Source organism: Rhinopithecus bieti, unplaced genomic scaffold (genome assembly GCF_001698545.2).
Source record: "Rhinopithecus bieti isolate Rb0 unplaced genomic scaffold, ASM169854v2 scaffold_71, whole genome shotgun sequence".
Classification (NCBI taxonomy): Eukaryota; Metazoa; Chordata; class Mammalia; order Primates; family Cercopithecidae; genus Rhinopithecus; species Rhinopithecus bieti.
In genome coordinates, this window is record NW_016803101.1 from 134,437 (window position 1) to 146,547 (window position 12,111).

At 36.8% G+C, this 12,111-nt stretch overlaps 2 protein-coding genes across 3 annotated transcripts in view; one reads left to right on the plus strand and one right to left on the minus strand.

The window, feature by feature from the left end:
* SNAPC3 (small nuclear RNA activating complex polypeptide 3) overlaps positions 1-5,946 on the plus strand; it is a 39,820-nt gene extending 33,874 nt beyond the window's left edge. The window contains exons 8-10 of one of the 2 annotated variants that reach the window (XR_001888940.1): positions 695-802; positions 3,080-3,672; positions 4,995-5,946. Coding sequence is in view for 1 of the 2 variants with exons in the window: in XM_017890872.1 (XP_017746361.1) it covers positions 695-802; positions 3,080-3,227 (256 nt within the window). In the remaining variant the exon portion in view is untranslated. Of the gene's footprint in view, positions 1-694; positions 803-3,079; positions 4,500-4,994 lie in introns of those variants that run through there. The other variant, XM_017890872.1, reaches the window with a different exon arrangement.
* A 1,475-nt stretch (positions 5,947-7,421) lies between these two features.
* Positions 7,422-12,111, minus strand: part of PSIP1 (PC4 and SRSF1 interacting protein 1) — a 52,862-nt gene continuing 48,172 nt past the window's right edge. Inside the window, 2 exon segments of the mRNA XM_017890980.1 lie at positions 7,422-8,865; positions 9,999-10,110. Of these exon segments, the coding sequence (XP_017746469.1) occupies positions 8,805-8,865; positions 9,999-10,110 (173 nt within the window). The 3' untranslated portion in view covers positions 7,422-8,804.

Consider the following 12,111-nt stretch of genomic DNA (forward strand, 5'->3'; position numbering starts at 1 on the left):
TACTGAGTAGCTTTGCCCAAATTGTTTCATTATACAGTACTAAATGTTAGCCAGGTGTGGTGGCTCACACCTGTAATCCCAGCACCTTGGGAGGCTGAGGTGGGAGGATTGCTTGAGGCCAGGAGTTTGAGACCAGCCTGGACAACATAGTGAGACCCTGTCTCTACAAAAATTTTAAAAATTATCTGGGTGTGGTGGTGCATGCCTGTAGTTCCAACTACTGGAGAGGCTGAGGTCGGAGGACTGCTTGAGCACAGGACTTTGAGGCTACAGTGAGCCAAGATCATGCCACCGTACTCCAGCCTAGGTAACAGAGTAAGACCCCATTTCAAATAAATAAAAATAAAAGGTACTAGTGTTAAGCAAAGCAAGGATTCTCTGGTAGAATACATTCAAGAAATGCTCTATATGATGACCCCCTCTTTGCGGGGGTCACAGTGTACATTACCATAAAGGGATTTGAGAAGTCTAAGGAAAGAAAACCTTGTTTAATCCAAAATGCTCTTGGAGAAAGTATTTTGTGGAACACAGTTTGGTCAAACATGGTATAACAAGTAATTTAGCAATATCTTATAAGCAAAAATTGAAAGTATCTATTTTCCTAATACTCAGGTACAGATATATTTAATAGCTCATAAAAATTTGTCACTTAGTATTTATCACCTTAATATCTTTATTTTCCCATGAACAAAAGGCTTGTGCATCATGATGACTGCTTGGATAGGACACTGTATCCCCTCCTTATCAAGAAGCATTGGCTGTGGACCAGAAAATGTTTTGTTTGTAAAATGTATACAGCTAGGTGAGTGATAATGTATTTTTTTTTTTTCTCTGAGAAATGGTAGTTTTGACTTTTGGTATTTGTTTTCCACTTTGGATCTAAGAATATTTGTACTTTAGGTTATAAATATGAAGTATCATGTAGTAGGGAAGTGCCACAAAACCAGTTTAGTGAGTTAAAACTGACATTCTTAAATAGTAAGGAAATATTATATGTACACAAGTCCAGGGGTAGGTCAAATTTAAGGCTTGTAAAATGTATACAGCTAGGTGAATAAAAATCAAAGTTACTAGTGTTAAGAAAGCAAGGATTCTTTGATAGATACATTCAAGAAAAGCTCTGTACAGTAACTCCCTGTTAGAGGGTCACAGTGTACGTTACCATAAAGGGATTTGGGAAGTCTAAGGAAAGAAAACCTTGTTTAATCCAAAATGCTTGGGGAACCATGTTCTTTCTGTCTGTCCACACAGCTTACATGATCAGCTTCATCAATAAAACTTCATCAATTAAAAAAATACCACAGCACATCACATGAAGTTAAAATATAGTTTTATAAAATTTTTATTTCATGTGATTCTACATGTTTAGATTATAAAGCATTTCTTACTGTGGGTCAGTGGAAAAAAAAAAAAAGTTTGTTGCTTTTGGAGGTTGAGGTGGGAGGATCACTTGAGGCCTGGAGACCAGCCTGGACAACACAGCAGTAACTGTAAAAAAAAAAAAAATCTGAAAGCCACTCAGAGGACAGGGAATTTAGTATAGGTTGAGCATTTCAAATTTCAAGAATCAGAAATCCAAAACTTGAAAGTTTTTGAGTGGCAACATCTGATGCTGAAATGATCAGTGGAGCATTTTGGATTTCACATTCTCAGTGGAATGCTCAACCGGCAAATATATACATAATATATTTAAAAATCTGAAAATATCTGCAATTTGAAATACTTCTTTCTGGTTCCAAGCATTTCAGATAAAGGATGCTCTTTTTTTTTTGAGATGGAGTATTGCTCTGTCCCTTGGGTTAGAGTGCAGTGGCACAATCTCGGCTTACTGCAACTTCTGCCTCCTGGGTTCAAGTGATTCTCCTGCCTCAGCCTCCTGAGTAGCTGGGATTACAGGCACACACCACCACACCCAGCTAATTTTTTTTTGTATTTTTAGTAGCGATGGGGTTGCGCCATGTTAGCTAGGTTGGTCTCAAACTCCTGACCTTGTGATCCACCCACCTTGGCCTCCCAAAGTGCTGGGATCACAGGCGTGAGCCGCCGTGCCCGGCCCACATAAAGGATACTCAACTTGTATCTTCAGTTTGTTTTCGCCACCCCACAATATTCTTTTCTAAAAGATCAACAGGAAAACATGATAAATCAGATAAAAGGGAAAATAATGTTAAAAGCAAACATTCCATGAGATGCAGAATTCAAACATACCATACAATAGCATCTTCATGCCATTCAACATTTTGGTTGAATAATGTTGCCTATATTGCCATTTGTATATACTTTATAACATAATCTTGAGTTATAGGTAAATAGTTACATAAGTTTTCAAAATAACCAGTACTCATTTATCAGTTAAGAAGGTATATTAAGCAAAAGTGTATCAGATCTGTAGCATCTAATTTTGTTACGGTTTTTCAAGATGGTCTGTTAGAAGAAAATGACTATATTCATACTTGGAGAATAGGTATGTCATGGCAAATGTGTGATGCTTTCAAGTAGATTTATATTCTTCCTTTAAGGATAATATTACAGAGAAACAGCATTCTGCGGTGTTTGTTTTTTTTTTTTTTTTTTTTGAGACGGAGTCTCGCTCTGTTGCCCAGGCTGGAGTGCAGTGGCCGGATCTCAGCTCACTGCAAGCTCCGCCTCCCAGGTTTACGCCATTCTCCTGCCTCAGCCTCCCGAGTAGCTGGGACTACAGGCACCCGCCACCACACCCAGCTAGTTTTTTGTATTTTTTAGTAGAGACGGGGTTTCACCGTGTTAGCCAGGATGGTCTCGATCTCCTGACCTTGTGATCTGCCCGTCTCGGCCTCCCAAAGTGCTGGGATTACAGGCTTGAGCCACCGCGCCCGGCCTCTGCAGTGTTTCTTAATATTGGATGACCTTTTGCTTTGTAGAGAGTATTGCTGGTATTTGCATCTATGTATACAAAATTAAAGATTATGCATTAATAACAGACTGATAAGGAAATAGTAAGAATGTAATATTTACATATTGCTACAGGTCATAACTTAAAGCATGTTAAGGTATGGAAAATTTGATTGTAATGATGTACTTCTTTTTTTAAAAACTACAGATGGGTGACGAACAATGACAGTTTTGCGCCAGAGGACCCATGTTTCTTTTGTGATGTTTGCTTCCGAATGCTCCACTATGATTCAGAAGGCAACAAACTGGGGGAATTCCTTGCTTATCCTTATGTTGATCCTGGAACCTTTAATTAAGAATAGCTACACTCACAAAAGTACCCCCTCATGAAATAACTGTTCTCTTGGATGGTTACCTTTTTTCTAAGAAACGCCACTGAGGAACAGGATCCACTTTGAACAGTCTGCTAAAGCTAACAAAAAAAAATCCAAATCACAGATTTTTTTATAAAGTAATGATTGTATTTAAATGTTTATAACATAGTTAAATTTCATATTTATTCCAAAGAGTATTTAATTTAGTGCTTTTTACCCATTGAGTTGTGGTATTTTATATATTCTGACTTTAAATCCTTTGTCAGACACACATATTCTTTCTCCCAATCCATGCCTTCCCTATTCATTCTCTGTCCAGAGTGTTTTTTTGCTAAAGATAGAATTAATGATACATCAAGTAGTGGAAGTGTTTTGAAAATGCTTTGAAGAATGTGAGAGCTACACCTTCTACCATGAGGCTTCCAAGGTAAAGATTCTTCAAATATCTGTAACGGAAATTAGGGAGAATGAATTATTTACAAATAAGACAAAATTAATAGCTTTGGGATAATTTATTTTTGTTTTTGAGACAAAGTCTCGCTTTTGTTGCCCAGGCTGGAGTACAACGGCGCAATCGCAGCTCACTGCAACCGCTGCCTCCTGGGTTCAGGTGATTCTCCTGCCACAGCCTCCCGAGTAGCTGGGATTACAGGCACCTGGCACCATGCCTGGCTAGTTTTTGTAGTTTTAGTAGAGACGGGGTTTCACCATGTTGGCCAGGCTGGTCTCAAAACTCCTAACCTCAGGCGATCCGCCCGCCTCAGCCTCCCAAAGTGCTGGGATTACAGGCATGAGCCACCGCACCCGGCTGCTTTGGGGTAATTTAATGTTAGTGTGCTGTTGAGTAATGTTAGGTTTTGTTTTGAAGGAAACTAGGCATACAAGACATGTTAATAAGACTTTGTGAATAATGGATTTAAAAAGATACTGAGTATATACTCATAACTCCAGAAATAACATTAACTTGAAGCTTTATTTCTTGACAAAAGCTTTATGAATGCTATGAGTTTAAAATGTCAATTTAATACTATGATTTAAAAAAACAATAGATTTCGTATGACTGTGGAGACATGGAAAAATCAAGATCCTATTGATACGCTAGCTCTGGCTCACTTATTCTTGGGTAATGATACTATTGGATATATACCAATATTCTATAAGCAAAAAGAAAAAAATAAGTTTTTCTGGCCCAGGTCTTCCATTCTTCTGGTCCCCTTAATATAGTAATCCTAGTTACTCTCATCTTATTCTGAGGAAAAAAAAAAACAACTTTTTAAACTTATTTTTTGATACAGGGTCTTACTCTGTCACCCAGACTGTAGTACAGTGGTGTGATCTTGGCTCACTGGAGCCCTGACCTCCCCAGGCTCAGGTGATCCTCCTACCTCAGCCTCCCAAGTAGCTGAGACCACAGGCACAGGCCACCATGGCGGGCTAATTTTTTTATTTCTTGTAGAGGCAGGGTTTCACTATGTTGCCCAGGATAGTCTCGAACTCCTGACCTCAAGTGATCCACCCGCCTTGGCCTCCCAGAGTGCTGGGATTACAGGCATGAGCCACAGCATCCAGCAAAAGAAACTATTTATTTTCAGGTCTAGACTATCAGATAGATTTATAGCTATCTATATTCAAATATTTTCTGGAAACCTTTATGGGTAGAAAATTTAATACTGTTTAAAAGACTTTTAGGGATACTATAGATTTCAAATGCATCATTTAAAATAAATAAATCCACTTTCTCTTTCCTAGGTTGTATTTAAATTTGACTGAATATCTGGATGGCTAAGAACAGACATTTATATAAATGGAAAACTGACGAAACCTGTAAGCCTATGTGTTTAAAAGATTGACAGTGAAGTATGTTTTATGGACTTAAATGCCACAAACAGTTAAGTCCGTTGGCTTGGAGAGGACAAGCACGTGTTTCTGGTATGTCTAGTGTTCTCATTCACTGATTCAGTCAGTATGCAGATAATCAGTATAGAGAACTCAGAGGCTGGCTTATGTTATACCTAAGTTTTTACTTTCTTGTATACAACAATGCTAAAATTGAGCAGATTGATAACAGCCAGCAAACCATAGATTTAAGATAAATGATTTACCCAACCCTAAAATTCCATGGGTAAAAATTTTGATTCCTTTATTTGTAATATTGCATTCCTTATAGGTCTCACATGCATATGCAAGGATATTTTATTTTATTCATTTTCATTTCATACTCTCAAACCTCAAAAAGTTAATTATTATCATAATGCATTATTCCATGTGTGGTGTTGATTCATTTTAGTGGACAAAGAAGAAACATGCCAGTCAAAACATTTCTGCTACTGGCATTCTATTATTTGAGAATGTTTTTCTGCTAGTTCTTAAGGTTAACCTTTTCATCAAAGACTCAGGTACCTATTATTGTTTCCTGGTGAAACTGAGGAGAAAAGTTAACCAGGTTAATCCCAGTTTGCCTGTGTGTTATGTATCAGTTATACAGGTATCCAACCAAGTTCAAATCAAAAGAAATTCCTAACTTTGTATATTTCTGGAGCTATAAAACCCCTGATTTAAGACAGCTTTTCTCTTTTTTCAGACAGCTTTTCTTTATGCTTATTTCAATCAAAATAACACACCTGTCAAATTACATGTAACACATTATCTAATGAAGATAGGCAAATGTGAAAATGTTGTCATGAACATGTCAATCAACCTGCTTGGTAGTTGAATTTGACTTTTATGTAATAGTGGATGCACATGCACAAAAGTCACCAGAAGCAATAGCTATTTCTTTAAACATTCTTCAGGCCTCAGTACCGTTTAAGGATAATTAGACATTTTAGTTTTACTAGGAGAAAGTAACATTGTGTTGCAGAATTACACAGCACAAACAAACACATTTCTGCCTATTAAACCAGCTTCTTTGTTTCTAAAGAGTTTAATGATACGGGTTTGCTATTTCCATTAGAGCATCCTTTCTCTGGCCAGTCGGACAAAATAAAGTTAGTGAAGCCCTCACAGCACCCTATGAAAAATCTTTGCTCTTATACAGGATTAGGTGCAGACCTCATCTTGACCTGACATCTGTAACCAGGTAAGTGTATGTGAGTGGGAACATAGACCGCAGTACTTTATCAGCAAAATCTGTCGTATTATTTGAAATCACCAGATATAATATTAAAGTGCATGGTTCTCTCCAGTTGTTCACATACCAAATCCCAATCAGTTCTCAGATTCAGATGGATGTATCTGCAATTTCTCCAAGCAGCCAAGAAAACCTTCAATAGTTCTGCTCAGTCATGTATGACTTTTTTTTTTTTTTTTTTTTTTTTTTTTTTTTTTTTTGAGACGGAGTCTCGCTCTGTCTCCCAGGCTGGAGTGCAGTGGGGCAATCTCAGCTCACTGCAACTTCTGCCTCCCAGGTTCAAGCAATTCTCCTGCCTCAGCCTCCCGAGTAGCTGGGATTACAGACACGTGCCACTGCGCCCGCCTGATGTATGACTCTTTTATCCAGTAATCAAAACACATACGTACACACACACCAGCCCAAAAGAGGTGTTAAAACATACATATTACACACACTTTTTGCGGGGCAGCCCAAAAGAGGTGTTAAAACATACATATTACACACACTTTTTGCGGGGCAGGGTGGGGGCTATCTCAAAATTACCTCTTGGTGCCTTGTCAAGCTGTGGAGTTTTGACCACACACACCAATTGAGCCAATGAACAATTTCAATGATCCTGAAAGTTCTTCAGTCTTATGAATAATTATCAAGAGTTCTGAGAATGATAGTTATCTGTAAATCAGCCTATGACAAAGCAAATTTCTTGAGAGTTACAATTAAAAGGCAGTTATGCTTGAAGTGAACATCAACTAGTTAGAGCAAGATCAGCTTGTACAAGCTGACATAAATTATGAGAATGATGCTGTATCTCTAGAAGTTGAATATTCTGTGGCTTCTTTGTAAAACTATGGATCTAGTGGGTTATGGAAAGGGAGGCTGAACAAAAGATAAATATTTCCTTTATTTTTATCATCTTGAGCTTACTGTTTAGTTAACCCTGTTTCCCAAAACAACACAACCTCTGTGACCAGTTAACTAAGAAATTATTTCCTTGGCAGCAAACCCAGAATTTCATCACTTACTCTTGTAAATAGGAAGAAAGTAATTTACTAGTAGAGTTTGGTAGAAAAATTCTTTAATCAAAACAAGTTTACACGTTGAACTTATGGCTTAACTAGAATAAATCTAAGTTAAAACTGTATAAGGATCAAACAGATAATGACTGGTATATATGCAGGTTCTCTCAAAACAGTGATTCCTAGTTCCACTATAAGACCTCGTAAAAGCAAAACTTCAATTCTGTAGATGAAAACAGTTATCCCAGAGAGTCAACCATACAATGTCATACACAGACACTGGTCTTAAGCCATTTTTTTCCATATTCATATAGTTCCAAAACATGAGAAGTATCCTACTTATTTAAAAATGCCAAATGACCTAATATTCAAAATATCTTAGAAATGCTGTCATTTAGTTAACATACCCTTAAATTTTGTAACACTGATTTCACCCTGGATTTAGTCCATACACGTCAGTGTACAGACTATTAAAGTACTATGTTGGAAGAACTAGTGTTTGTATTTTTGGAATCTAGAAAATAAAAATAATATAGCCATAATTTCAAATAGGTGAGTTTCCTTGTATAGCATTTATTTATATTTGTCTAAGCATCATGATTTTTTCTTCCAATTAAGTACTATTTAGTGATTTCCTGAACACATCTTTAACATTTCTCAAAAATAAACTTACTTAGTTTTCAGTTTTAATTACTAGTGCCTGCCTATAAAAGGACCTTAAATGATTTAACCCTAAAGCCAGATTCATTCCTATATATAGCCAGTCATCTGCAGAGAAGTCCTAAGACTTCAACTGAATGTTCAGCCACAAAACTAAATTACCTTCAAAAATTTAGTTTGTATTTAACATCATGTTTTATAGTTTGTAGATTTCTCAGTCAGTTCAATGTCAGTTACTTAACTAGTTGTCATACCAAACAAACCATACAGACTTTAGATAAAAAGGGAGTGAGTACTTGTATAGAAGTAACATTTTATCTACCATAAAAATGCTCAACTTCTACAAAACCCACAAACAGTGAAAAGACAGTCTGGTAAATCCAAGGTTTGTAAAAACTATGCACAAAACCCACGGTATTTGGGGAAAGAGGCAAGGTTTATACAAGTAGCAGTTTTAAAAATGTAACTTTGTTCTATCAATTACACATTAACATACACACACTAATTGAAAATATGCTACAACCATGTCTGGAAAAGCAGTTTAACATTTTCTAATTGGATTTTATCCCACATTTACTGTATAATGTAGCTGTTAATACTGCACAAGTATACTTAGCAATAATGTTTACTTTAAAACAAAGGGATCTTCTCCCCGTAACAAATTTTCAACATCAAACCTATGCTTATAAAATTTAAAACTTTCAGCAGTCTATTTCAAATGAAAGCCATTACAAACTTCTCAAGTGTTCTCTATATTCCAGGTATGTCAACCTAGTTATCTAGTGTAGAATCCTTCAGAGATATTTCAGTCTCTCTCTCTTCACTGGATGGCCTGAAGAAAAGGGGGAAAGAAAGGTACAATAACTGGAATTAGGATTTTCTCCTAATGAAGAAAAAAAGACATTAAGTCTGCATTATATTTTTAAACTGATGAAAAGACTGAAATCAAACCAAAATAAACTTGACTTATTAGAACAGTCATTATTTTTTTCTTCTTCAAAACTGTTACATCTTCTTCCCAAAGTAATATGCAGATGAAGCAAAATAACTCAGGAAAGTGTCACAGACCAAGCCTTTTCCATCATTTCTAGCTTAAAAGTGATTATTAAAGAACATGAGCATGTTTTGTATCTGTGATACCAACACATTTCAAAATCTTAACAAAAAGAGAGGTTGATATACACATAGATAACAAGATTTCCCTCAATTTCAGAATTAGAAGGGATGCTTCAAAGTCCTTCAAATACACCAATGGAACAAACCAAGACTTCAACTATGGCTCCATAGCCTATTTTAGGGTGGGTATTAAAAAACAGCCTGTGATGGCCGGGTGTTTTGGCTCATACCTGTAATCCCAGCACTGTGGGAGGCCGAGGTGGGTGGATCACCTGAGGTCAGGAGTTTGAGGTCAGGCTGGCCAACATGGTGAAACCTCCTGTCTACTAAAAATACAAAAATTAGATGGGCTTAGTGGCAGGAGCCTGTAATCCCAGCTACTGGGGAGGCTGAGGCAGGAGAATCACTTGAACCCAGGAATTGAGGGTTGCAGTGAGCAAGATCATGCCATTGCACTCCAGCCTGGGCAACAAGAGAGAAACTCTGTCTCAAAAGAAGAAAAAAAAATAGCCTGTGATTCTCCATCTAACTGTTTACAATTATCCTCTCACAATTCAAGAAAGTGTGAATGCAAGTCATTACTAACAGTATCTCAGTAAAAGAAGTTCAGGAGCAAATATTTTCTTTTTAACTGGATTCCCAGCGAGCTCCATTCCCTTGAATTCAGTGGCAAAGTCATTGTCAATAAAAGGTTTTACTCTTCTGCCTTTTGAATTGTAACTTGCTTACTGAATTCAGGAATTGGGTGATCAAAAGATAATTGCTTATACTAAAATAACCTTGGAACAGAACTGTGATTAAAAACTTGCATAATAAAACACACAAGACCCATTAAGACCTATTCCTCACTTTTTCTTTGTGCTGGCTTCATGGTTGTCTTTGCTCTCTTCATTGCTCTCCCCGTTATGCTGTGGTTGATTACCGTCTTGAGCATCAGATCCTCCATTTAGAGTCTTTGACCCTTGAGAAGGAATCCAATGGAAAAACTTTGTTTAAAAACTTACAAAGTAATAACTGAAGGTGTCTACTAAAGTTCCAAAATCAAAATACAACATGGCCCTCGTGTTTCTACTACTTAGTTTCTTTTATTTGAAATTACATTGTAATACAGCCCTGTCTTGAATGTTAGAATTGGGTTTTGACGCTTTATCAAAAAGAGGAGAGTGGATCACCACCGGAGGCTTTGGGTAGCTAAGGTACCATAAAATGCAGGTTAACTGTATCTATGGGTACAGGAAGTGGATTATTAATCTGGTTATTCTGGTTGTTACTATTACCAGGAAGACTACAGGGTGTTATGATTCTTAGCATATTGATTTATTCTACTACTAAGAAAAAGCAATGTGAATCAAATTTTAAAATTTATTATTTTAGAACAAAGTGCTAAAGGAGTATTTCCTAATTGATATTTTGTGCCTAATAAATAAAGGGGTTTTCCTGTAAGTCATATTAATAATTCTCTAAGGGGACCCATATTATTCCCCAATAAAGCAACAAAAAAAAAAAAACAAAAACCAACCGCTTTTGAAATGCCAGCTTCTACCTTAAGCAGCTGCCACTAAGATGTTTAATAACAAGATTGGAGGAGCTGATAATGGTATTATGATTCTGTTTTAAGAGTATTTCATACATTCTGAAATGTTTATGAGTGAAATGATATGTCTGGGATTTGTCATAAAAAACTTTTAAGAGGGGCACAGAGAAAGGTTTTGGGCTACAAAAGCACAATGATCATAAACTGAACTACCAAACCTGGATGACAGGGATATGGGAAGTTATTTCTATTTGTGTATGTTACAAATTTTTACTAATACACATGAAAATAACTGCTGTTAGTAATACTAGCAGAATTTACTACTAAAAGTTAGTGAAAAAAGAAGCTAAGGTTGAGTGCTTTACATATATGCTACAAATCTAAGCACTTTATAAGACTTTCTCACCGGGCGCGGTGGTTCATGCCTATAATCCCAGCACTTTGGGAGGCCGGGGTGGGTGGATTACCCAAGGTCGGGAGTTCAAGACCAGCCTGACTAACATGGAGAAATCTGTAATTTCTCCATGTAAATTTGTAAAAATACAAAATTAGCTAGGTGTGGTGGCGTATTTCTGTAGTCCCAGCTACTCTGGAGGTTGAGGCAGGAGAATCGCTTGAGCCCAGGAGGCGGAGGTTTTGGTGAGCCGAGATCACACCACTGCACTCTAGCCTGGGCAACAAGAGTGAAACTCCATCTTTAAAAAAAAAAAAACCAAAAAGACTTTCTTAGTTAAGAAATTGTTTTGGAAATATTTGAATATACGTGAGTTTAACTTGCAGATGGGACCCAACTCTAAACATGAAATTAGTTTATGTTTTGTACACACCTATAAACATAGCCTAAAGGTAATTTCACACAATCTTAATTTTATATATGAAAGTTTGTGTACATTTAAAACCATTAGAAAGCAAAGGTATATCTTAGCGACCCATATGGACAATCTGTGGTTGCTTGGCATCACCATCATTGTTGACTAAATTTATATGCTACCAATGAGATCACTGTCTTTCTTTAAACTTATTCACACGTAAGTACTTTATAGTAAAAAATATGACATGGCATTAATACAGTGAAAATACAGTCTGTTCAGGGTAACTCACGCAGCATCATCAGAATACCTGTATTAGCCTGTCAACAGCAACAAGTAATGGCAGGTGTAGCCTCCACCTATGATGCTGTGTTTTAAAAGGCTACCGTATGCTATTTTACTTTTTACGTGAGAAGAAAACATCAGAAGCAGTTGAGCAACCAGGAAGTGGGTCCTCTAGGGATGAGGAGGCATTGTGATGGATGGCTTTTTAAAAATGTTTATCCAGAGTCATCTGCCTCATGAACAATGGTTTCTGCCTTAGAAGTCTAATAGAAACTGACATGACTTTTTTGTTCTGAATGCACACTGCTCTAGTCCTTCAATAAGCCCATCATAT